The following is a 25,975-nucleotide window of genomic DNA, read 5'->3' as shown; positions in this document are numbered from 1 at the left end:
TTATCAGCCGGCCAACAGTTCAGAAATAGCATCCACAGGTGTCTGCGGGGGAGGGGGTAGCCGGGAGCTTTTCTGAGCATTCTCCGCCATAACAATCCAGCAGTAGAGATAGGGAGGGTAAATATGTTATTTGTTATGTGGGCAAGCTGCACTGCCTTTCCTGTCAGCTTTAAGTCTCCAATGGTAAATGCAAATATCCGAATTGTTGGGCTTTTCCACGCTTTACTTCCTGATTTTATCCCATCACCCCCTTGAGTTCAACCACCGAAGCCAGTCTGCATACCAGCACATCCAGATTTTTGGCTCTGCTTCACCACTTCCCAGAACTGTCTGTTCACCGCCTTAGTGAGCGCGTCATATGCAGCCGGCAGCCTGATCAAGGGCAAATGGCTACCGACATCCGCTGTATTTGCTGATACTTCAAAAATCCACAAAAACCAATAAGTAGAGATCCAAGTATCTTTAATCCAAAAGTTTCAAACATCCAGGAATGACAAAGTCGAAGGACACACCGTTTCCCATCCAGCTGCCGTATTTCTGTTGGACGCCCGTCACTTTTCCTTCCAGAAATAAACCTATTGAAATACATTTTTAATCTAAATTCATGGCTTAAGTGTATGGTGTTGGGAGAGCATTCGTCAGAGAATCAGCAGAAAAAACCCATGGTCACTCTGGGGGAACTGCATAATCGACTGCTCAAGTAGAAGAACCTGTTGAAAGGAGAGCTATTAGACAGGCGCTCCATAAATCTGGTGCTTTGTTGAAGACTGGGTTAGCATTTGCCACAAACTAAATTTAGGGCACACAGCTAATATAATTCTTGTTTTACACAAGCATTTTGTCTTAATATAGGTTATACTTAATTATTGTTATACTCAATAGTATCCCTGTCAGCTTGGCAGATTAAGAATGCACAGTGGCATTATTTGTCTATAAACAGACCCCATTTATTAAGAAGAAAAGGAGATAATAAATAAAAAGTCAGTCTTTCACTAATACTTTAAATGAATTGTTGCATGTCTTGATTTGCAGCCATATACAGCTGGACTCCACTCTGTGGCTATTTTATCCCAAAATGGTGTTGTGGGAAAACCTGCAAGTTAATTTTAAGGCATGCCCTGACTTGTGAGAGTTTCCAGAACCAGAGAACCATCAGTTTGAATTAGCATTGGCAAAGGACCAAACCATTTGTCCTCTTTGTGTTTTGAATTTGAATGTGTTTAATAGACATGACGTAGAATAAATGCTATACTTTGATATATCGACTGAAATAATATCTGGAGGATATCTGGAGGAAGTTCCACTTTTCTCTTGCAGTGACTACATTCATCAATCAGAACTGTCACTTCCTTTTATATTCAGTTTAAGAAAAAGGTTTAATCTTGAATACATTTTAAAAAATACTATAATGATGGTATTTGGGACTGAGTGACCCCCCCCCCCCCCCCCCCCCATACCAGCAGCAGAGCTTTCTCTCGTTCTGCTCCCAAACCCTGGAACTTTCTCTCTCCGAACGTCCGCAATACCGACACTTTTTCTCAGTTCAAGTCTAAACTCAAAACCCATGGGTTCAGAAATGCCTGTAATTGGCTGTTCATTGTAAGTTTTTAATGTGTGGTGCTTTTATTGTGACTTATTGTTTATATCCTGTTGGATTTTTTTTTTTTTTTTTTGCATGCATTGTTAATCTCAGACTGCTCAGGCAGTAACTATATACGTATTGGTCAAAGTGCAGGTTGAAATTAGAGACTCTGTTCCTAGCCTTTGATGGTAAGTGATGTTTTTCAAAAGACACTGATTGTAGATACCTTAAAGTTTTACTAAATTTTAACACATATATCAGGCTTAGATCTTTGGACTTTTACAGTTCAGACACTTAAATTGGTATATGCAGAAAAACATCAGTACTACACAAAGAAAGACAGCAACTCAATGTTCACATTCCTGTAATTCAATTTTATTACACTTCCTTGCGTGTAAAGAAATACACAACAACTCAGAGGAAAAAGAAAATTGCAAATATAGGAAACTTTTTTAGTTTCGTTGTCATTAACACGTTTGAAAGTGTTAGAGGTTAGGGCCTCGAATCAAACAAGAAACGTCATAATTTGATGAGGAAAAAAAAAAAACATAAGCTGGTACAGAGCAAAGATAGTCACACTTCGTGATGGGAAAACTTTCAGACCGCCCAGGGTGAATGCTTCTAGGTTCTCCCTCATAGAGATCAGACTATAATGATGTAAGGGTTTATGAGTCATTACAAAGAAGGGAACTGAATTCACTAATTTACGCATCGGCATAGAGCAGAAAGGCACTGAAAGTGTTATAGTGGCTAGAGTCGTCGCAGAGGTAGCATCCCCCGGACAGCATGACGGACACTTTGTCCCCCGCTTTCAGCCTCAGGGCGACGGCTATGGTGGCGCTGTCCTCTTGGTCGTTCCTGTTGAGTTCTCTGGATCCGGCCACGACTTGGCCGTTGACCTGCAGGCTGGTGCAGACGGCCAGGATGTTACCGGGAGAACCGGCGTCGCTGAAGGAAGTCACGGCCAGGCTGTAGACCCCCGGGTAGGGCACCGTGAAGACCCCGTTGGCCATGTTGTAGGCCGTCCCAAGGTTCAGGAAGACGTGCTGGTACGCGACGGCGGTGCTGACGGCAAACGGCCCGTAACACTTAAAATTGTCTCCGGTGTACAGAGAGACGGAGAAGGCGACGCGTTTGGCTGCGGAAGCAAAGGTGAGAATAGTTTAGAAAGCAGAACACGGCGACCTCTGGTCACATAAAAGGTCTTAGATCTATAGGGTGTGCCCCTCACTTTGAAGAGCGACAAAGCTCTGGTTGGCTTTCTCCAGCTCCCCCTCCAGGTTAGTCAGAGTTGCGTCGAAGTAGGTCTGCAGTCGGTTCGTCTCGCGCACCATCTTGCAGCAGTCGCAGGAAAGCTGGTCCACGCTGCAGGCTGAACACAAAGGGAGCCGAGCGCCCGTTCAGACGAAGACACACCCAATGCACGCGCTCTGACAGTGCGGCCACGGGTCCTTACCGCTGGCTGGATTGGTGATGGGATCCGGAGCCACTCGCCCGGGTCCGTCCCAGTTGAACGCGCTCATACCGGCGGCTGCATGCAGCAGGCACAGCAAAACCACGGCTGGATGGAACAACAGAGGGAAACAGAAAAGACGCATCAGTCTCTGTGGAGTTTATTACCAGAAGAGTGTTTTGGGGTGTGTTGAGCTCACCTCTCATGTTGGGTGATACTCAGACAGCAGCGGGAGGATGGAGAATGTGAAAGACGCGACTGGTTTGGGCAAAAGTCATGGATATATATATATATATAGTTGTCCCGGGGCTCCTCCCTTCCAGCACCGCGTTTGTTGCTCTCCTCCATTGACGGTGCTCCACTTTGCTTTGTTGTTCTCCAGTCGGCTCTTCTATTTGCTCCTGTAACCGTGTAACTGGGGGGTGTTGTCACCACTGGGTGCTGCAGAAAAGGGAGCACACCCTCAAGTTCTTTGTTATCGATGCAGGCCAGGTATCAGGTAACATCTGGAGGGAGGGGCAGGAGATAAGGAGAGATGGTCTGGAGTCGCCACATGTGTCTTGTTTCAAACGTCTCTTTGATTTAGTGATTTAATGTTTTATTTTATGACAACGCAAAGTAGTGTGTTAAGCATCTTTAATTGCTTGCAGGATACACTTTTGCTAAAATCAAAGCTCTTTTGGGTTGATTTCATGTGATAGACCAACACAACATAACATGCAAAGTTGGTGATTCGTGGAGGTTGCAGCAGCTTGACTCCTGGTCAACGCCTCTATCAGCTTCACACACCAAGAGGCGGCCATTTGTACCTGTTCTTCTTTGCAAAACTAGCTCAAGCTCAGTCAGGCTGGATCAAGAAGTTCTGTGAACATTAACTTTCAAGTGTTGCCACAGACTCTAAATGAGGTTTAAGTCTGGACTTTGACTGGGCCACTCTAACACGTCCTTCTACTCTGATCTAAGCCCTCTTATTGGATATCTGCCTGTATGTTCAGGGTCCTGCTGCAAGGTGATGTCTGACCAAGTCTCAAACAGGTTTTCTTACAGGATTTCACTGTTTTTAGCTCCATCCACCTTCACATCAACGTGGATCACTTCCACTGTCTCTGCTGCTAAAAGGTGTGCCCCACAGCACGATCCTGCCACCGCCATGTTTCTACATGGTGATAAGCATATTTACACTGCCCGTAGGCTAGAAAGTCCAGTTTTAGTCCAATCTGACCAGAGTGAGTTTTCCCACATGTTGGCTGGGTCCCCTGCTTGATGGTGGCAAACTGTGACTTTCTTTCAACAGCCTGGCCTGTCAATTGCAGTGGGCGGCCATGTCTTGGTAGATTTGCATTTGTACCATGTTGCTTCCATTTGGGAGTGAGTAGATTGAACAGGGCTGCCTCCATGAGCTTTTGAATGTGTATTGATTTATTTTATATATATATATATATATATATATATATATATATATATATATATATATAATCGGACGTTTCTTTAAACATCACGTTAGCTTTCTCCCTGACCTGTCATTTGCGTTCCTTGGTCTCCCTGATGCTGTTTGGCCACTGATGCTCTCCAGCAAACCTCTGAGACCATCAAAGAACACCTGGATTTTGGTGAGCCCCGATTGGACGAATTTCAAAGGGAGTAGGATGCTAGGATGCACTGGATTTAATTTAAAGGGTATCAGAGTAAATGTACAAATGTAACATTTTTATTGATAAAAAAATGTTAAAAACCATGTCTCTTTTTCCATTTCTCATCATAATGGTGGGCAACGTTGCATTTGCATATATCGTTGCACGAAATAGCCAATAGAGCAGGCCGAGCGTTGTGGTTGTAGTGTGACAGTGTAGAAATAGTTGAAGGAGCTTGAATTCATTGGTCTAAATAAAATAAAATTCTCAGATGCACAGAAGGCTGCAGAAGAAGCAGGGATGAAGCGAGTGCTTTGGTTTATGATGATGTTAAATCATACTGTGCATTTATGAATAGACCATAGTAATGCAGGGATGCATTTTCTCCCAAAACATGGGAAGATAACCATAGAAAATAAATATTTTTAAAGGTTATTATTCCACATACCTATTTATATTTTTTACCAGGGTAAACAATATTCAACCTGTTACCGTCATACATTTCTGGGACAGATGGGATCATGAGGTAACAGAACTATTTTTTTTTTTTTGCTTTCAGGCAGAACTGGGAAGAAACCCTCTGAGCTCACAGCATTCGCACTCTTCATTTTTACTTATCTTTTTATATCGTTGGCAACAGCTGGCCATTTGGCCATGCATAGAAATATTTTATTGTTGCTTTTTGTTCACTCTCAAAAAAAAAAGCTCACAACGGCAGCTTATATGTTGTCTAGTTTATTTTATTTGCATGATGAAACCATTTCACTTGTTGCTCAGATCAGAAAATTTCACCAGAATTTCAAATTGGTCAAAAGTTACAGCCAGGATACATCAACTTTAAAAAAAAAAAAAAAAATAGACATAACAGCTATTTTATTTGTTCATCCCCCTCAGTCGACGCGATGCTAACAATGGCATACAGAAGAAAACAGACTCTTGAACACAACGAGTGGCGATAGAACCCACTACTGTTAAGCTGAACAGACGTCGTGTCGCAGAGTTAAAGCCAGCTATGCCTGCTCGGCAGCGTACAGCAGGAAGCTGGTGAACGTGTTGAAGTGGTTGACGTCGTCGCAGATGTTGCATCCTTTCTGCAGGCTGACGGTCACCTGGTCGCCCGCCTTCAGGTGTCTGGCGAGCACGACGGTGCTGCTGTCCTCGCTGTCCAGCCCGTTCTTCTCCAGGAGGGGGGCCACGACGGCGCCGTTCACCTGCAGCTGGGCGCAGGTGGCCTGGGGCATGTCGAAGGGCGACAGGCTGTAGACGGTGGCAGCCACGCTGTAGACGCCCGAGCGGGGGACGGTGAAGACGCCGGTCTGCGCGTTGTAGCTGTCTCCCAGGTTCAGGAAGACCTGCTTGTAAGGGATCCGCCTGTCGTCGGGGAAGGGGCCAAAGCAGGTCATGCTGTTGTCGTTGTTCAGGGCGACGGAGAAGGCAACCCGGTTCTCTGGGGAGTCAGAGGAAGAAGAAGATGTGGTTAATGGGATCAGCAGGTAGTGCCTGCTCTATAGGTTCTGCCTGGAGTGATCGCTCACTTTTGATGTTGTTGAGGGTCGTCTTGGTGTTCATCAGCTGCTGGCTCAGTTCTTTGGCCGTCATGTTGAAGAACTCCTCCATCCTCGACATCTGCTTCTGCATCAGGCAGCAGCCGCACGCCGCTTGGTCATTGCTGCACACTGCACAGAAAACATATACGCTCACCGATTTAGCAGGGAAGACCGGGTAGAGACTGTGTCTAAAGAGAAAGGTAGCCCACGTTTGTCTTGACTGGAGTCTGCAGTGGCTTTTGTGACGGCGGGTCCGTTCCATGAGAATTTGTTTTGAACCTGACCAAAAGCTGCATGCAGCAGACACAGGAGGACGATTGCTGGGACAGAAACGACAAAAAACAACACCGCATTAATCAGGAAAACTTTGCTCAACAGCTTTACTGCTCTAAGCTGATGTTGAAGATCTTCCGTTCCGGTTTGAACATAACTACCATCAAACTTACACTTTTTCCCCATTTTCTCATAAACTATGTATGAATTGTCAGTTCATCTGTTTCATTATTAAAATTGTAATTTAAAACATACCTTAAACCCAATTTAATTCTCCTTAGTCATCTACCACGAACGAAAGTAGTTCAAAACTCAAAAGCCTTGCATTTAAACTTTAAAATCTGGGAAGCCGGATCCCTTAAAGTCTCACCTCTCATGTTGGAAAGTGAAACGATCCTTCTGAAGGAGAGGAAAGGTGTTCATCGATAGGACAGGAACAGAGGATATATATTTGCTGTGGAGCTCCTCCCTCATTATCCCTCCCAGGTCTGCTCCTCCTTGTACGTTATGTTCCTCCCTGTACGTTATGTTCCTCCCAGTTACCTTTAAAACCATGAGTGAGGATAGATTTCCTACAGCCAGCCCATCCCTGACATTGGTTCATAGTTTGGGGCTTTGGTATTCACGCAGCTCAGGTATCATCCTTCACCTGTTAAAGGTCTGAAAAGCTTGTGTTCTCACATTGAGGTGCCTCGTATCCAACCGACCTCCTGGTATGGGTACTTCCAGTTTTGAAATATTTTACAATTACAATTAATTGGGTCGGAAATTTATATTCGGCTTGTTTTACTGTTTTAGGACATTTAATGATGCATTTCAACTGTTTGTTCTCTGCATGAACTCAGCTTTTAAGCATAGTCCACAAATGTTCAGCAGGGTTGAGGCACAGCTTTTTCTCAAGTTCAACCATCTCACCCAAACAGCAAAATGCTTTAGATGGAACATCCTGAGAACCACCGACGTTTAAGCGGATCATAAACGCCGAGACGCGAACACTGTCGCCCACGTCACGTCAAGCTTTACATCAGCATCCTCTTATAGGGAACGCACAAAGTCAGAAGAGCTACTCCAAACTCAGCCCCTTCAAGGATGACTAAAATATATTCAGCAGCTCACATAAGTTACATTTTCAGGAGAAAAACTTTATATTCACAGGAGACAAATGTTGAGCACACAAACGGTGATTGGCGTACTGACAAACTGTGGATTATGTTAGGATGATTCAAGCTAAAAAAGAAATCCCTGTACCAACTGCCAAGCATGATGGTGGTAGCATCATGGTCTGTTTCTCTTAGTGCTGCTGGTGTGTTACACAGAGTGGGTGAAGTAACCAAATCCATACTGTCAAATCCTTCAACTTCACCCCACCTCAACATGCTAAAACTTGGACCAATATGGAAGTTCAACAGGACAAGGAATCCACAGACACCAATACTGGTTCTGAAATGGAGAAACCGGACTTTCATTTTCCTTCTGACCTCTCTGCCAGAAAACCAAGTCAAATGAGCTCTTCAGTTTCTATTAAAATTAAATATCCATTCAGAATTATGCCATGGCCTTGTTGGTGGCGACAGAAAGCAGGCCATTACTCTACAGCTTGTCAAAAGTTGTTTATCCAAACATTAATGGTGGTGCATTTTGATTTCAGTCTGTATGCTTGTAAAAATAGACCAGGTGTGGATTAGAGAACGTTTATATATTGTATCATTTAACTCTGGCAAAACTTAAAATGAAAGGCAATAATTGAATATGACATTCATACCAAAACAACGGTACGGAGCTTTCTGAACAGCTTTTTACAATGATCAGCCACAAAACTCACACAGGAAGTAATTCATGCAACATGATTTCTCAATCAAATGTGCACCTTGGCAGGAGACCAGCAGCAAGTTTATGGTGTACTAAAACAGGCTAAACACCACAACAATTTGGGGTCAAAAAAAAAAAAAAAAAAAAAAATACACACACACACTCAGGATGCAGACTTGGACTTCTTAGCCCCCAGATCTGACTCAAAAGGATGGACGGGACCATAAAGGTTCTACTGCCACACAGTTTATAGTGATATGCATATATAATAATCACAAATTTACCCAATCCCCCCCCCCCCCCCCCCCCCTCTGATGACCATGACAACATGTCCATCTGACAAGCAATGGAAATATGGAGGTAATTATAGTGTTGCAGTGCAGAAACAGAATCATTCTGAACTTTTGGACACACACACACGATATACTTGGACATTGTGGGAAGAAAATATCAATGCGTCACATTCAAACAAGACATCACTCATCCGTTAATGAAACCAAGAAATGTTTAAATTAAGATGATTTTATTACTTTAAAATTTAATAAGTGTTCTAGCACAAATAACAGTCAACAAATCACATATGTCGTTTTCCATGAACGTTGGAGCCAAAGACATTGCAAAGGTTTAAATTTTAGTTTTGCATTATTCCACCTAAACAGGAAGGCATCGTCCCAAAACAACGACCAATCATAATGCTGAACTCAACCCAGTTCACAGATAGTCAGCGAGTCCCCTACTCCTGCCCCCAGCCTGAACCCGGCGTACACCGGCCCGTTGAACTGCGCCTCGTGGTGATGGATGAGGTGAGCCTGTTTGTTGGCGATGTTGTAGAAGTTCAGGATCCCCGCATGCTGGTCCAGGTAGACGCCGATCCTCTTGGCCTTGGGTGAGCCCAGCAGTTTTTCCTGGTTGTCGTGCCAGAAGGAGAAGCCGGTGCCGGACCAGTATAGGCTCCAGGAATGAGCGTTGTGACCCAGACGGCTTTTGTTGTCAGAGCTTTTACGCTCCATCTCCTTGTAGGCAACGCCAACGGTGATCTGTTTAGATGTACATAGAGAGAAACAAATTAAAGAGAAAACCCATGCAACTAAGACAGGAAGTGGATCAAGGGTGGCAGAAGCACCCAGAGGATAGAAATAAAATGCTGATAACATGACGGTTTTGCCCCAGATGAGTACGCCATTGCTTATCTGGACACCATTTCAGTGGAAAGTTGCAACAGAGTGGTGAGGCTGGGTGTGTTCAGGTCCCCTGCTTTATGCAGTGATTCACAGCAGATTCTCTCTCCCCCACCATCTTAAACAATTAGATATTTTTCCTGCATTTTCAGTGGTTTTAGAAAGGCAGAATTAAATAGTAGATCCGTAGTCTATTCAGTGCATCAAATGACTGAGGGTAATGTAAATGCTCTAGCTAGCATCGAGTGATTTTTCCTTTCGATAAAACTGAGCCCTCGTTAGGTGAAGCAGAAGTTAAACCTTCAGCATCTTCACTGTTTATAGTTAGTCTACCATCGAACTGGAGAGCATTCACAAACCAGCGATTATTTGTGTGGACATTTGTTTAATGGAAGCAATCGCGAAGACAGCAAAAGGTCATTTAACCATGATCTCATGTTTTAGCTTTAGATGGCAGGTAGACAAAGTGTTGGCATCTTCCATAGTACACAAGTGGGAGAGTGTGCACCTGATGCATAAACAGATGGACTTACCCTGGGCATCATTCCCTAAAGCCCAAATTGGGGATATACAGGCATGCACAGATAGATCACTAGGTGGTCAAGCACTTGTCCTTTCCCCATGAATGAGGAAAGTGCCCCTTCTCATGTAAAGGGTCTGTAGACCCCCCCTTTTCCTTCTGCTGGAGCCCAATCATTTCCTTCAATCAAAAATAAAATGTACTCCTTAACCCGGCTTGATCCACCCCTCCTCCTCATACCCATCATGAAGTGCTGAGCACCAGACCAAACCCCTGCAGCAACCACACTTCTGACCCATAGCGTCAGACAAGGGTTTGCTGAATCATTTGGTGCAATATTAAACACAATACTTCTTAACAACCCTCATCCTCAAGGGACGTCACCCTGCATGTTTTACATGCTCGTCTTCTTTACCAAACCAGATTCAGATGGTTGCAGTTCAGCAAAAGCCCGATAATCACTAAGCAACGGAAATCGGGCATGCTGGAGCAGTGAAACATCTAAACCACGCAGGGCAGCTTGCTTTTTCCCCTTCCCTGGTCCTGAACAGAGATTTTGTACTCATTAGATCTTTGATTGCAGAACCTTGTCTAGCTGTTCACTAATGTTTGTTGGGTTCAAAGAAGAGTGCAAGAGACGCAGATCCCAGCTGCAGCTGGGAGGCAGACATAGTTTTATTAAATAGAGCAGTTCACTAGTGCCCCTGGAAGTACTTCTCACTAACACATACACCTTACATAAGAATTGGTTTCAAACAATTTATGCTGTGGTAAACTGAGACTTGGAAATGTGGTTCTTCCCAAAGTTGTTACTGTAGAAAGATGTGATTCATTTTATTAAATATTCTTCTAAATATCAGAACCTGCATATAATTTAGCATTGTTTGATTACATTTTTTTTTTAAAAGTGAACATTAAATATTAAAATACCCTTTACTTAAGAGGCATTTGCTCTGAATACTTTGCAATCTTTCTACTCTACCCACCTCTGGTTTGCACGCAAAAAACCCAAAAGAGTGACGTTTGGTGGGAATCACTGGATTTTCACACATTTAGTGATTAAAAGCAATTTATCCACTAAATGTTTCACCGTTTCTGTCAAGCTGACAATCATGAACACTACCACGATACCAGAGTCGCTGGCAGCGTTACGGTTATCCAGGTATAAAGAAAGCCAAAGCTGGACTGTAAGGGATGTGTAAAGACTCACCTTCTGGCCAGTCCACTCCACCTCCCAGTAGTAAGGGCTCCCTGCCAGGGGCTCCTGGCAGAAAACTTGCCTCCAGAAGAAGAAGCGGTCAGGGTGGTCCGGTGGATTGAGGGTCTCGGCGCGCATCGTCACCTTACGACAGTCCTCCGACAGCTTCATGTGGCGGTACACCGTGTTGGGGTCCATGGTAGGTTCAAAGCGGACTAGAGAAACAGGGCGCATTGCGATGAAGCCTCAGAACAGCAAGAAGGCTGTATTGTGCTTTTTTTTTTTTTTTTTTTTTTTTTTAAGAGCAACAGTCACTCACATTTTAACATATCCATCCTTGTTTTTGGCTCCGGATTCACAAGTCTAATTGATGTCCCAGATGCTACAACAACAAATTCATAATGTTGTGTTATTAAAACAATACAAGTAAAAAAAAGGTCACCTTCAGTTTGACTGCATTGGTAGAAGATGTACCTCGAGGAAGTGGGAGGGGAGGAGGGGGTACTGAGGCTTCACATCCAAACAGGGGAGAGAGAGAAACAAACAAGTTTTACCTTCATGTGATCAAGCATCATTAAATCATCATCTTAGTTTCAATTTTACCTCGATGGCTCATAGAACCTCCGAACCTTGAAGGCTCACGTGCTGTGAAAGAAATGTGACAATTTAACTGAGACCTTGGCAGTTCTCAAAAAAAAAAAAAAAAATTTTTTTAATATAAAACACCTATCCTTACAATGCGTTTAAGAAACTTACTGGGAGGTCGTACGGGTGGCAAGGGTGGAGAAATGTCTATTTCTTCATAGACTATAGAAAAAGAATACTCTGTAAGAAGCAAGCCGTTTTCCAATGATTTAAAGTAACTCTGTATACTGCCACAAGGAGAGGTTTCCAAACCTGAATCCTGAGTAGTGGCCGGACCAGAATGATCAGTGGGTACCGTGCTTGTTGCTGCTGCCTCACCGTTGGGTGTCGAAGCCACCGGTTCATGACTCACTGCAGAGAAAACAAGGACTTAGCCGTCAAGAGAACAGGAAAGTGAAGAAAAAAACCAATGAGAAGGAATGAGAAGCAGACCTATTTTGACAATCTTGGCCAAAGTGTCCTGGCAGAGGTTTTTCACCGATTCTTGCAGCTCTTTAATGACCAATCGTACGGAGGCCACCACAGCTTCCTCCTGACCAATCCCAGGCTGTCCTGGGGCACCGGTCTGCCCCAACGGCTCCATGAGGAGGAAGTTCTTAAGAGATAAATGTTGCAGATTAAGGAAGTCAAAAAAACAAACAAAAACACTTTCAGTTCTGAAAATATATAGCAACATCCTGCCTTACCTTCAGGAAGCAGATGTCATCCTGCATGTTCGCCAGCCTGCTTAGGTCATCTCTCTTTTGATGGAGCTCCGCCAAATCACGCTCCATGCACTTGACCTGTCCCTCAACGCGCTCGCTGAAGACCGTCTCATGAGCACCAAGCAGCTCGCCAACCTGTGCCCCCGTGAAGTTCAGGGTCTTAACCAGATCGGGAAACAAATCGGAGCTCTCCCTTTGAAGGGCCTGCAGCAAGGCCTGAACGTCGACAGCGAGAAAGAGAAATTAGAGAGCCTTAAGTGTCGGTTTCTAAGAAATAAAAAACGGACAAGGAGGAGGTCTGGAACCACCGGCGAGAAGTTTCACCAAACCTTTTGTTGACGAGAAGTATGCGGGACCTCCATGATCTTCCTCTCGGTCTCCTGGATTCTCGTGTGTACCTCTTTCTGCATATCAAGGAGCTCTTTCTAGACCAGATCAGTGTGGTGGACAACGTCACAGCAGAGACGAGCAAAGGAAGTTCTAGATTCACCCAATCTTTAGTGTACTTGCCAAGTTACGCATATTGGATTTGGCCATATTTGCCAATCACATACCTGTCTCTCTCTTCTTTCTTCTTGGGGTCTAACCACACGATGTCCCGTGTGTCCATGTTGGCAACACATCACGCACACACACTCCTTGTCTTCGTGGCAAAACAGATCCAGCGGCTGGTTGTGTTGAGGGCAGGGTCTGTGGTCCGCCGTGGGCAGGTTGGGGTAAACGCTCCCCTTCCTCGGCCCAACGTCGGACACGAGTTCCAAGTAGACGGGAGTCGCCGGCTGAGCTGAATAGACGCCCACCAAGGAGCGTTGCTTCAAGCTGTTTGTTCTTAGCTTCTCCATGGCCTGGGCCAGCAGAGTGTTCTTGGCCATACAAGGCCGAGGAGTGAAGAGCTGCCGACACTGAGGGCAGCTGTACTGACCTTTGCCTTCTTCCTTGTCCCAGTGGTTTTCGATACAATCCAAGCAGTAAGAGTGTCCACATGTTAGAGTGGCAGGGTTCTTCAGGGTCTCCAGACATACGGAGCAGGCAAAGCTCTCCTCTTCAGGCCAAGCTGAGGCCATGAGGTCCAGGAGGTATGGATGACCTGTAGCTCACGAAAATCAAGGCTTAAAAGCAAAAGACAGGGACAGTGAGGGACTATAGTACTAAAATGGCAGTTGGCTGAACCACATGCCACTGAAATAGTCATGCTCCCTTTGCTTGGGGTGGGGCTTGAAGAACAGGTGTGGAGAGTTTCTTCCAATTATGTCACTGGTGTTTCTCAATTATTTGTCAGTGCCAGACCCAATATCATTGTTTCTTTCTTTTTTAATTGACAACACGTACTAATTAGGGAAAATGTGTTTGAAAGTTTGAACAAACAAAGGGTTATATTATCTTCTTAAAAATAAAAACAACGATGAGCTCTTTTTCGTCCATTTTGGAAGAAAAAGAAAAAGAACTGGCCGACAAGACAAACTGGTTTTCTGGCAGTAAGAAATGATGACATCATTCAGAGATTTAATCAGCGATGAATGTCCAGATTTTTTCAACAACAAAAATAGAGGAAAAACAAGTTTTATGAGGTACGTTTGGCGTCAACGCTGAGGGCGGAACCGACGCGTGTGACGCATAGCCTCAGTTGGGTCCGCATCATTTTCCCACCAGCACACCGTCGTTTGACGGATTTGTCCAACTTATTTATTTTTCGCTACTAATTTATTTTTCCACTTTTAAACAAATAAGGTTAAGCAAAAACAAAAGTATAATAAACTAATATCTTCTGACTTTTTATTAGATTTTTTTTTAAAACAAGTAGTACAGTGTTCCTTTTAATAAGTTGTGTTATTGTCTTGTTCTTACCTTATTTACATTTTACAAGGTAAAGCTGTATTTTAAATGTCCTCTGAAGTCTGTTCCAGTCTCTGCCATTTGGGAGCAGCCAGGTTAACTTGCTCCCCATGAAAGTTATAAACCCTGTTCTTTGGCCGGCTCATTTAGTGGAGTTCGCTTTTTAAACAGACCGGCTTTAATGCCAAGCAACAATGACGAATTTGCCTATAACGAATAAACACACGAATGAATAAAGTCAGTGAAAACGCTTAATATGCTGCATTAAAATGTAATGTGGGTCTGAGTTTAGTTAATCAAGCCACTCCTCCCTCGCCGAAAACGGTCATCCCTTCCGCCCTCCTTGGCGCCGTAGTGAGAAAAAGGAGCAGACCCAAGGGCAGCTAGCCGGGTAGCACGACGATTGACCAGGTATTGTTGACTTTTCTCTCAGTGCAGACTATTTTCAGCTGTTATGTTACGTTTTTCCCCCAGTAAACAGGTCACTGAAATATATTCTGAACTTGTGTGGAACATGCTGTATATCTGCAGTTGGTAAAACACGATATTCAGCCCTGTTACTGTTAGCATTAGCTTGCTAGCTCTGTGTTGTTGGTGTTTTGCTAACATCCAGTTAGTCTGGTTGGCTTCTCTGAAAGCTCGTCTTACACACAGAGAGCTTGACAGCTACTAAAGAGCTGTTTCGTGTTATTTGAGTTGTAGCGTTAGTAAAACAGTTACATCAAGATAAAGTAAAGCACATCATGCTAGGTAGCAGCAAAGTTTGGCTTTAGGCACAAACTTGAGTTGTTGGGTGTTGACATTGTGTGTTTTATCTTTTCGCTTCTTGTTTTAGAAGGGGACTTTTTTTTTAAGATTACCCTCGCTACAAACGACTTCAGTGTGGTTTTATTGGGATTTCTTTATGACCGAGTGATACAAAGTATGGCACAAGTGTGAAACAGAAGGAAAGACGCCAAAGTTTTCTCACATTTTTATACAAATAAAAATCTAAAAACAGTGTAACGTGGGTTTGTTTTCTCTAAGCTAGTGATTGTTTCTTGTAAGTCAGTCAGCTTCCTTTGGAAGGTGAAGACCCCATCTGTGGGTTCACCTGAACTTTATTCACATTGATGTTTCAAACCAACGGGCACAGCCTGATAAATCAGGTGAATAGTATTTTTTGTAATGTTTTTTTTATTGTTCTCAGTCTCTCATAGTTTGTTTGTGCTTGTTTCCCAGGATGCTCCGGGGTTCAACAGTCCTGGTTTGGGCTTGTCCCTTGAGGTCACCGTGGCAAATGAGGGAACTTCACCTTTTTGCCCTCTCTGAACACATCGGCTCGTCGTGGTCGGGCGTGAGGCACATTGATGAAGGGAGGTGTGGACGTATCTGTGAAAAAGGAACAAGGACTGTGTGCTGCTCGGCTCACCCGCCGTCGTTCAGCGCAGACGGCGAGAAGCGTCGGCCGGAGGGCCCTCTGACCAAAGCTCTTCTGGGAAGCCATTATCACCGCGCTCAGGTCTCTGCCAAAACCAAAGTGGAATCTTATCCTTTCAGCACTTTCTGGGACTGTTTCGTCGACAGTACTTTCTGGCCTCGGGATGTTAGCCAGGCTACGTTTGGTGTCATCGACAAGAGCCAATGCAACGTTCTCCGGAACTGTCTACAGCGCAAACGCAGGTCTTATTATTCTTTCCATCGGCCAGAACTCAATCCCTGGATTTTAAACCGTCTCCCCTGTCAAGCACAGCTCCGCTGTCACAATGTGCGCCAGATCAGAACTGTTCATCAGGCCGCGCCTCGCGTGGCCGACACCTGGAGGGACTGCCTGTCCCCCGAGAACGAGAGCAGGTGTCGACGGCTCCTGCAGGCCAACCGGAAGCTCTACGACATGGACAAAGTAAGAAAAGGGGCCAGTCAGACTCAAGGGAAGAACAAAGGCAAGTGGGCATCCATCTTGGTTTCCCTCTGCTGCGATAAAGGGGGGCCGGCGTTTCTTTTTACTCTGCGCTCTTGTACGCTGAAGGGCAAGCACAAAGGAGACGTTAGGTTAGTGGGAGGCCCAAGACAAACTCGGCGCCGTGTTCTTCTCCTTTTTATTTAACCGATTTCCAGTCAGAGCACTGTGTTGTGTGTCGTTCTTGTAGCTTTGCCGGAGGAAAGGGCGATCCGTCAGACACGGATGTGGTGGCCACAGCCCTGCGGGAGGCCCGGGAGGAGCTGGGCGTCACTGTTCCAGCTGAGAAGGTCTGGGGTGTCATGAAACCTCTGAGGGACGCAGTGAGTGGAACGGCTAACTTTGATTTGCCTCCCGTTGAACCCACGGGGTTGTGAAGATGATTAAACACAGTCATCCGAACCTTAAAGGATCAGAGCTAATGTTTCAAACACCCAGAAGCGATGTTTTCAAAGCTGTACTTCCTCGCAATTTCATCCACCCCCATTAAATCTCTTTACATTCTCTCACATTACAACCGCTCATGTTGTGCATTTATTGGGATTTTATGCGACAGGCTAACATAAAGTAGCACATGATTGGGAAACGATAATTTTTATTCAGCCCTTTCAAACCTTCTACCCTTAAATAGACCAGTTCACTGCTATTGTCTTCATCTGGGTTTTTCGTGCATGCGCGCCAGACTGGAAGGCGAAAGGTGAACACAGTGGCGGGCGCAAACTGAGGAAACGACGAGTTCTCAACGTATTTTTCTTCTTTAGATAACGTATTTTAAGGGGTCATATACTTTTTCACAGTACGGTAAATCCAGCTGCCACGCCTCAGAGGTTTGTTGGAGAAGAACGGTCAACAAGCGGCATCACAACGACCAAGGAAGACAGCGGACTGGTCATGGCGACGTGGGGTTCTAAAACCGTATCCCAAGGAGTTCAGTCCGTCATCAGAACATGGAAAGATTTGGCCATCTACTAAAACTGGCCCTATGCGCAAGGGATGCATGAATCAGTAGCCAAATAGGCCCAGGGTATCTCCAGAGGAGCTACAGGGATCCACAGCACCTATAAGCAAGAGTGGCCAGAAGAAATCCATCAGCGATAAGTCTCATTTACCATTTGGCACGCATTACGAGAGGCAGGCTAAACATGCTGTGGTTGGATGAAACCAGCGTAGAACTGTGTGGCCGGTCTGAAAAATACCGTGCACATTTCTCAGAGCAACATCCCCGTGGTAAAACATGGTGGTGGCAGCATCATGTGGGCAGGATGCTTTTTTTTTCCCCCAACAAAGACCAGAAAGCTGGTCAGAGCTGACGGGACAATGAATGGCGCTACATGTGGGGCAGTACTGGTAGAAATCGGTTAGAGCAGAGGTCTCAAACTCAAATCCTTCAGGGCCGGTGTCCTGCGTCTTTGGGACGTGTCCGTTGACCTACACACCAGAATCAAAGGGCCAATCGGCCTCACCAGCGTGGAGTCGAGCTCTGATCGCAAAAGACGTGAGACTGGAGAGGCTCGCCTTCCAGCAAGGCAACAATACTGCAGCCATGGTTTAGGTCAAAGCGTAGTCGCGCGCTGGACGTCCAGACCTAAATCCTACAGAGAATCCGGTTGTAATGTGACAAAATGTCTGACGTTTCGAGGGTTGAGGCCTTCCTGTGCTCTGACTCGGCTGTGTACGTTGTCATTTCTCTGCAGTCAGGGATGATGATTGCTCCAGTGTTGGCTAACCTCGGTCCTCTTGAGGAGTTGACCTTCGAGCCAAACCCAGAGGAGGTACGGTCCGCATGCATAACCAGATCAGTTCCCCCCCCGCCTCATGAGTTGACCCAGTAATATCAGGCTGAACGGTTTGGTTTCTGCTCAGCGAACCTGATTTGTCTGTACTTATTCCAGGTGGACGAGATCTTCACCTTGTCCCTGTCACACCTGTGCAACCCCCAGAACCGAGGCTACACACACTTCCGTACCGGTGACCGATACGGCTACACGCTGCCCGTCTTTCGCAACGGCAAACATCGGGTGTGGGGTCTGACCGCAGTGGCCCTGGACCACACTCTGAAGCTCATCAGGCCTCCGTACGGCTCTTAGAAAGGTTTTCACGGCTGGAACTCTTTCTTCTTGTAGCAAACAAGTCAAAAATCAACAAAGAAAATCAATGTTTCCCTCGTCTGCTCATGTTTTGTTGTGTTTTAGGAGGCTGTTATACGTTGGCTGAAAATACTCATAGCATACTCTGTTTTAAATACAGACAGCTGCCAACTATTTTGACCTGACCTAAAAAAAAGCACTGTTTAAGTTTTCTGTTCTTCTTATTTGAACTAATAAAAGTGAAGGAGCCAATATTTTCTTGTGTGTCTGACTGATCCACGTATGACCAAAACACAAGAAAGCCTCTGATGTATAGTGAACCAAGCCTGTGTACCGTCTACTTGTTGATTGAACCCAGACTGCCTAAAAATAGCCTAAATAATCAAAGTGTTTCATTGATTTTATTTTTTTTTTGTGTGGAAGAACAATGCAATAAAGACGACCTGGAGCAATTTTTTATGCCCCTAAAGAGTGGTTTTTATTTTTACAGCATTGACACGAAAGCAATAAATAGAAAAACTTCACAACAGTTCTGCTTTTACCTGCATCTGTAGACTTTGCAACATGATTTTTTTTAAAATATTTGTTTTGTTTTGTTTGACTTCCAAAGGTATAAAGTTGTTCCATTTGAAATAGCTTCAGGTGTTCAGCGACTCCAGTGAGACGTGGGATCAGTCGAGTGCCGCGCAGCTTTAGTCCAGACAAAATGCAAAAGGTTACGTTCTCTCAAAGGCCTCGCAACCAATTACTTCCTGGTTAAAACGCTGATATGTGAGGCCCTTGCGGTGACGTCGCAGTGAAACCTTCAGGGCTGCGAGCACTCCACGGGGTCTCGTGAGTCCGGCAAGAGGTGGCAGTTGAAGGGCCAGCTGAAGGAGAGGAGGCCCAGAGCCGGACTGCACTGCTGCTCGGCGGAGGAGCAGGCCGAGCGGCAGGGCTGCAGCACGCCGCCCTGAGGGCTGCACTGAGGAACGACCATCCCACACACCAGCTTCCTCAGAGGCTCGAAGCACGCCAGCTCCATTAGCACCTGGCCACAGAACAGATTAAACCCGATGATCACTGCCAATTTTTCATTTAACCCATCCCCATTGGGGAGCAGTGGGCTGCCACTGTAGGGCGCCCAGGGAGCAATTGGGGGTTGAGGGTCTTGCTCAGGGGACCCAGAGTGCAGGCAGTTGGGATCAAACCTAGGGGAGTGGTGGCCTAGTGGTTAGAGCACAGAGCTTTGGTCTCAGAGGTTCTGAGTTCAACTCCCACAAGCTGCCATTATGGGTCACTGAGCAAGACCCTTAACCCCCAATTGCTCCCCAGGCACCGCACAGTGGCAGCCCACTGCTCCCCAAGGGCATGGGTAAGATGCAGAAGTGAATTTCTCCACTGTGAGATCAATAAAGTTCAATTATTATTTTATTTTTAAACAACATCGGCCGAGTCAAATCCATTCCAGAGGTGCTGTAGAGGTAATTTTTACCCGGTACTGTCGCAGGCGTGTGGCGGCTTCTCTCTGGTCAGCGATGGACAGCCAGATGTTGGGGAATGAGGTCAGGTTGTAACTGAGGCCCTGACACATCTCCACCTCTATGACCTCACACGACGAAGCTGGATTTTATCGTGCGAGAGAGAGAGAGAGAGAGAGAGAGAGAGAAAAAAATAGATGTTAACCTAAATCAATTAAAACAAGCGGGGTTCAATCGAAACCAGTTGAAACTGGAACGTCTTTTGTGTGTCTCAAGCTGCTTCCATTTCCTTTGCCCCGCTGTGAACAATAGGTTGTCTCCCATGTCGGCCTCTCTATAGCAGCGGACAACAGGCGTGCGTTGTGTCTTGATCGAGGTCAGCGATAACACGGACTCACTGAAAGGAGGGTAGGTGGAGTTCCCACAGCCCTGCTCGTCGGCTCCGTCCGGGCAGTCGCTCCATCCGTCACACAGCCACTGCTGCTGAAGGCATTCCCCCGTGCCGCAGGCAAACTCGCCGGGGCCGCATGTTGCTTGTAGAGGAGGGGAAAAAAGAACCCAAGGCGGGTATGAGAAACATTGTTAGGTTTGCTGGTTTTGCGCTCTGTCCAGCGACACGAGTCAAGGACCTAAAGGTTTACGGCAGAACCTAATAACTGCATTTAGGTTATCTGTATGAAATTACAAAGACAGTGATGCCTTGCACAGGTTCTTTGTTCGCATACAGCGATATAGTGAGTTATTTCAAGAGGAAATAACTCAAAAAAACGGTAAAAAAAAAACCTGAAAAATGTTTGGTGCATTGTCTTTGCTCCCTTAAATAAATGTTAATTACAGTTGCAGGTCTTTTTCACGTGTCCAAACATTTTCTGACCCTTCTTCTTTGTAAAACAGCTCAAGCTCAGTCAGATGGAGACTATCTGTGAACATCCATTGTGAATCTTACCTTGGATTTAGGCCTGGACTTTGACTAGACCATTCTAACACACGGCTATGCTATGACCCACACCGTTCCATCATAGCGCTGGTTGTATGTTTAAAAGGTGAATCTTTGCCCGCGTTTCAAGTCTTTGTAGCCTCTAACGGGCTTTCTTCCAGGGTTGTCCGGCATTTGGTTCCACCAATATTCCTGCCTCCGCTGTAGAAAAAGGATCCCCATAGGATAATGCTGCCATCACCATGCCAAACCAAGTGGATGGTGTGTTCAGGGGGATCTTCTACAAAGCACTGTATTTATTCCCCATGTGCCAGAGTCAGTAAAACAGACCCAAACCATGATACTACCAGCACCGATCACATCTTACAGTGCAACAACCCCAATAAAAGCAGACACTCACTGTTCAGCACGGACACAGCCTGGTACGTGGCGTTAAAGCCGCTGTCGGCCACGCCCTCATCCGCCACAAACACCACCGTCATGCGGGGGCCTGAGGAGGTCAGATCTGGTGGGAGGGCGGTACCGCAAAACCTGTCGCCGAGGCACAGAAGCCGCCTTAGCTCGACTCTTTAGCGCCGACGTTCAGGAAGGACGTACGACCGTGGGGGGTCCTTACCTCCCCAGGACCCCTCCGGCTCCAACGCTGCTGCTGTCGTGGACTTCCACATAGTCGAACTCACACACATCCTGGGTCTCCAGGCTGAAGTTTCTGAAGCTCAGGGTGACGACGTGGCCCTCGTCAACAGATATGTGCCACACACACAGCTAGAAAACACAAAGAGGCCATTGCTTTCTTTTTTCAGTTATTAGCAGATGGGGCATGTGTTTGGTAGTCTTTCCAGAAGTACCTGCTGGTGAGGATACGGTCTGGGGTGATTTGGGCTTGCCAGGTAACCATAGGGCCCAGATCTCTGGCCACCACATTCTGGAAAAACAGCATTAGTCGCACGTGCTTGCTTCCTGAGCATCCCCGTCGACTTATAATAGGTTCTGAGCCCTCACCTTGGTGCTTATGGCTGCAGTTTGCCTCGTCTGTTTGGTCAAGGCAGTTGGGATAGCCGTCACACACGGACACAGGCAGCAGGCACCGGCCACCGTCGCACATGAACTCCTCTCTGCTGCAGCTCCCTGAGACAAACCCAGAACAGACCCCGGGGTGACGGCGCGAACAAACGAACGCGGAGCAGGCACGCTCATCCAGAACCCCGGGTACTGACTGTGTGCCGGCAGGACAGCCCGGTACTGCGCAGCGAAGCCGCTGCCGGTGATGCTGTTGTCGGAGTGGAAGGTGACCCACGCGGTGCTGCTGTTGGTGTTGATCGTCGGTGGGGGGACGGCGCCACAGAACCTGCAGCAGAAAGGCCGATAATTTTTCACAGGGTCTCCATTGCAGCTTTGCCCTTTTGGTTGCTCTCTTATCCAGGGGTCGTCACAGCAAGTCAGTAGACTGCACAGCTTGGCGCAGACTTTACCGGGTGCCCTTCCTGATGCAACCAAGATCTGAACTTGGGTCGCCCGTATCATAAACATGGATATACCCCGCTACACCACGAAGAGACCATAACATTTTACAAATGTGTTACATTTTCCAAAGCTATGCAAAAAAAAAAACTGTGATGGACTGGCGACCTGTCCAGGATGTACCCCGCCTCACACCCATAGACACCAGCACCCCTCGTGACCCCAATAGGGATAAGCGTCGGAAAATGGATGGATTGATGGATAGAATATGCAAAAAACCCCATAAAGAGCTCTACAAATATGTGCAAATCTTTAGCGCCATCTTGTGTCATCTTTACGTGTTTGCTGGGAAAGGTTCAAGGTGCAACTCTGAGCTCACAGCTAAGCCATTTTAGGTAATGAGCCCGGGGGGTTTCAAAATGGAAGGGGCTACTTTTTCCACTCTCCCTGGGACCCGACCAACCTGGTGACCACAGAGGTCTGCTCCACCTGCTCCTGGACCTCCAACCAGTCAAACAGGCAGGGGGATGGTCCCTCCACGGCCAAAGAGGAGACACGAATCTGAACCAAGTGAGGTGGGGGAACCTGGATCACCCAGACGCAATGCGTGTTCGGGGGGTAGGAGCCAGGGTGGTTTGGGGAACTGAAGCTGTCGCCTAGGTCAGTCATAACACCTCCGCAACCTGAGAGAAGGAAAAGAAAACCTCATCTGAAGAGAGAGAGAGAGAGAGCACGTACAAAAAGAAATGCCATTTCTGTTGATTGAGGGTAGGCCTACTTTTTTCAGGCTGGGGGACGGTGGCAGGCGGTGGTGCGGCTGTGCTGTGTATGGGACTCCTGTTTGATGGTGATGTGGGTGAGGTGTGGGAGGCTTCATGTCCTGCAGTCTGTAGGCCTGTAGAGGTTGTAGTCGGCTGATGGTCCACTGTCTGGCCTTTCAGCTCTAAAACAAAAACAGGACATCATTGGAAAGAGCATAAATCTGAATTCTGCCCACTGTACAGTAAGTACATTCATTCAACCCTAGATGTCTCCGATCACGTCCTGAACGTCCACGGCGCAGCAGGGACTCACGAGTGAGAAGAAGAGCCAGTGCCAGTCCGACGGCTATCAGCAGGAGCAGGACGGCAGCAGAGACCACCACTGGCCCCCAGCCATCCCCTCTGCCCCTCAGACGCATCCAGCACCCTTCCAGAAAACCTTGGCTTGGGCCTGGATGACAGATCATAGCCACATGTAAATCTGATTTAGTAAATTTGAGCTAGAGGTCGGATCGACCAAAAACTGTAAGACAGGGGTTGGCTGACTCACTGGCTGCCGGGGGTTTGATTGGTTCAGGGGTTGACGAGGATGTCCTGAAGCCCTCCACCCTGTCTGCCGGCTCCCCCGCCAGCTCAAAGGCAGGGTTACAGTAAACATTCTGCAGAAAGGAAAAGGAAATAAATATGATCCAGCTTTTCTTCATTTCTTCATTTTTATGTTTTTATAGACGGCTCAAACCAAGTGGCACAGCAGAACGTACTTCTTCCTCTTTCACATGTATATTTGAGCCAGCATGTTAGCTGCTATTTCTGTATTTTGAAGGTGATGAATAACAAACAGTCTTCATACTACATTGAAACTCAGCAAAATACACGAGAAATGCACAACAAATCCTGCTTTGTCGTATATTACAACTTCAGTTTTTCCTCTAACATCTCTCTGGTCATCCTTGGCTGGAACGTCTGCCATTAAGCGCCTGTGTTAATGGGACAAACTTTTTTTTTTTTTAAATCAGCAACATTGCAAGGATTTCTGATTTATTTAATAACAGAAAAATCATGAAACTATCATTAAATAATTTACCTGAACTTTGACTAGGTCACCCCAGTACCTTCATATTATTTTTATAAGCAACTCAGAGGTGAACTTGCTGGCGTGCGTTATTGTTTTAGTGCATAATCCAGATGATCCTGGCCTTAAGGCCTGATTGGTAAGGTGTGATGGGAGGCACACCTTCATAAAAAGTAGAATTTCGTCCCATCAATGTTTTCCAAAGCGTCCGTACGATCATCAAGGTATTTCCTGGCCAATGTGAGACAGGCCTAACCGTTCTTTTTGGTTCGCTGATTTTTGTTCTGTGTCTTTCTTAATGTGGAATATTGAACGCTGTTCTGTGTTGTTTTATAACAAGTCTTCCACATGCTCTGGGGTGTACTAGCCCCTTCTGTAATGCCTCACCACTGTCCTTTATTTACTCCGTTTGTAGACGATGTCTCTCACTGGGGTTTGCTGGAATCCCAAAGCCTCAGCCATGGCATCTGATTGTAGTGAGTTAGTTTCGTTGAGATATTCCAGCCTACTTCGTGCTTTCAGATTGTTTTTTTCACTTGATGACTGCAATATTATTACCGGGTTATCTTTGTCAGAAGGGTATTTGTAGGTGATCTGAATTTTATTCAGCACGGCTCTATAGGTTGAATACAATGACCACATGGCTGAAACATTGCGCGGGAACCTTTGTGCCAAGTATCGGCTACAGCTGGAGACACCTGCAGGAGTGCTGGAGATAGGCAGGGCAGAGGCCAGACTGGACATATGACCAACAGGTATTCAGGTTTTGAGCCTGTTGTCTTATAGCAACGACTACTAAACATGCTTTATTTATTAAAAGACCAATGCCACTGAAAGGTTCCAGTAGACCAAATAAAGCTTTTAATTTACCATGTCACGTTTCCAGAAAAAGAATGTCCATGAACAAAATGTTGACTAATCGTCGGCCAAACGCTTTCCCACTCACCTTATAAATATCAGAGGAGTCGCAGTAAACTGAGACCTGGCTGAGATCAGACATCTTCAGTCTCAAACGGAAAGGAGAAGGATCCTGGTCAGCGATACCCTCCAAAAGCCCGGCGTTTTTAGGACTAAATCTGGACGGACGTCACGAGGAGAGCTCTTTCTCTGGGTGGATTTTGACGGACATTTCAAAGAGTTGTCTTACCGTCGCTCATTTTGCCCAAACCGCTGACCTCCTCTTTGATTGTGATAACTCCCAGTCCTCAGTCCTTCTACACACAGTGTCCTTATGTTGGTAATCCATAACAACGACCCACAAAAGGAACATCAGCAATCAAACCCAGCTGTTTCACAGGGCACGGGGTTTTAAGATGCAGTTATCAACATATAACCATTCTTTATTCCCTTTATTCCACCTGTGGTTCTCTTGTGTCTTTTGCTCAAATGGGCCTGGCCACAAAAGGGTTTTGAGAAAGTTGTTCCCAGTGCTGAGTAAAGCCGAGTCAGCTGAGAGGACTAAGCCCTGAGGAGGAGGGAAAAAAAGAGGGGGGGGTCTTTGCTAAACGTACATAATCCTTCGATCGTACAGCAACCTACTCTGGTGTGTCCGAGCTAAAGTGGCCGGGTGGACAAACACTTTGTGTGCAAACAAAGCTGAACGGACAAACGCAGTAATTCGGGCCACCGGCCAGAGCGAAGCAGGCCCTCATTTCAGCAGAACGTGGGAATAACAATTAGCTGCAGGAACTCAAAAGTATGTTGGAAGATTGCATTACGGAAAGTCGTCTTTTAATATCTATTCAGCAGTAAAAGCTTATTATGGTTTACCCGGAAAACAGAATCATTCAACAGAAAGAGGCAGTGCCACTGAAATCGAAAGTGTTGAAATAAATCTGTTTTCTGTCTGAAATTGCTCAATCCGCCTGTCCCTGTTTGGTAGTTG

At 46.0% G+C, this 25,975-nt stretch overlaps 5 protein-coding genes across 6 annotated transcripts; 1 reads left to right on the top strand and 4 right to left on the bottom strand.

The window, feature by feature from the left end:
- Positions 1-1,929: 1,929 nt before the first annotated feature.
- On the bottom strand, positions 1,930-3,333 carry LOC105933201 (complement C1q-like protein 2). The gene is made up of 4 exons (XM_012872631.3): positions 3,235-3,333; positions 3,039-3,143; positions 2,814-2,954; positions 1,930-2,720 (listed from the first exon to the last, which is right to left on the bottom strand). Exons 1-4 carry the CDS (start codon positions 3,239-3,241, stop codon positions 2,287-2,289), a joined length of 687 nt encoding a protein of 228 aa, XP_012728085.1. The 5' UTR covers positions 3,242-3,333; the 3' UTR covers positions 1,930-2,286.
- Positions 3,334-5,384: 2,051 nt separating this feature from the next.
- Positions 5,385-6,972, bottom strand: LOC105933199 (C1q-related factor). Its single transcript, XM_012872630.3, has 4 exons — positions 6,857-6,972; positions 6,423-6,533; positions 6,202-6,342; positions 5,385-6,113 (listed from the first exon to the last, which is right to left on the bottom strand). The coding sequence occupies exons 1-4, from the start codon at positions 6,861-6,863 to the stop codon at positions 5,677-5,679; spliced, it is 696 nt and encodes a 231-aa protein (XP_012728084.2). The 5' UTR covers positions 6,864-6,972; the 3' UTR covers positions 5,385-5,676.
- A 1,815-nt stretch (positions 6,973-8,787) lies between these two features.
- Positions 8,788-13,738, bottom strand: ftr86 (finTRIM family, member 86). The gene is made up of 11 exons (XM_021321536.2): positions 13,095-13,738; positions 12,870-12,965; positions 12,523-12,756; positions 12,269-12,431; positions 12,089-12,187; positions 11,948-11,998; positions 11,795-11,836; positions 11,666-11,701; positions 11,511-11,573; positions 11,204-11,406; positions 8,788-9,332 (listed from the first exon to the last, which is right to left on the bottom strand). The coding sequence occupies exons 1-11, from the start codon at positions 13,602-13,604 to the stop codon at positions 8,997-8,999; spliced, it is 1,833 nt and encodes a 610-aa protein (XP_021177211.2). The 5' UTR covers positions 13,605-13,738; the 3' UTR covers positions 8,788-8,996.
- Positions 13,739-14,643: 905 nt separating this feature from the next.
- Positions 14,644-18,851, top strand: nudt8 (nudix (nucleoside diphosphate linked moiety X)-type motif 8). 2 transcript variants are annotated; one of them, XM_012872629.3, is made up of 5 exons: positions 14,644-14,784; positions 15,595-16,404; positions 16,503-16,635; positions 18,007-18,084; positions 18,205-18,851. In XM_012872629.3, the coding sequence occupies exons 2-5, from the start codon at positions 15,596-15,598 to the stop codon at positions 18,397-18,399; spliced, it is 1,215 nt and encodes a 404-aa protein (XP_012728083.2). In that variant the 5' UTR covers positions 14,644-14,784; position 15,595; the 3' UTR covers positions 18,400-18,851. The 2 variants fall into 2 exon arrangements, with proteins under 2 accessions (XP_012728083.2, XP_021177196.1); XM_021321521.2 differs by lacking the exon at positions 14,644-14,784 and having other exon boundaries at positions 15,998-16,255.
- A 134-nt stretch (positions 18,852-18,985) lies between these two features.
- Positions 18,986-25,870, bottom strand: LOC105933197 (membrane frizzled-related protein). Its single transcript, XM_012872627.3, has 13 exons — positions 25,037-25,870; positions 23,569-23,677; positions 23,332-23,469; positions 23,036-23,200; positions 22,721-22,940; positions 22,014-22,144; positions 21,799-21,924; positions 21,645-21,721; positions 21,413-21,561; positions 21,197-21,327; positions 20,258-20,392; positions 19,874-20,001; positions 18,986-19,429 (listed from the first exon to the last, which is right to left on the bottom strand). Exons 1-13 carry the CDS (start codon positions 25,088-25,090, stop codon positions 19,205-19,207), a joined length of 1,788 nt encoding a protein of 595 aa, XP_012728081.2. The 5' UTR covers positions 25,091-25,870; the 3' UTR covers positions 18,986-19,204.
- Between the last annotated feature and the right edge of the window lie 105 nt (positions 25,871-25,975).

The sequence above is a fragment of the Fundulus heteroclitus genome, chromosome 18 (assembly GCF_011125445.2).
Source record: "Fundulus heteroclitus isolate FHET01 chromosome 18, MU-UCD_Fhet_4.1, whole genome shotgun sequence".
NCBI classification, from domain to species: Eukaryota; Metazoa; Chordata; class Actinopteri; order Cyprinodontiformes; family Fundulidae; genus Fundulus; species Fundulus heteroclitus.
This window is presented reverse-complemented; position numbering and strand designations above follow the sequence as displayed.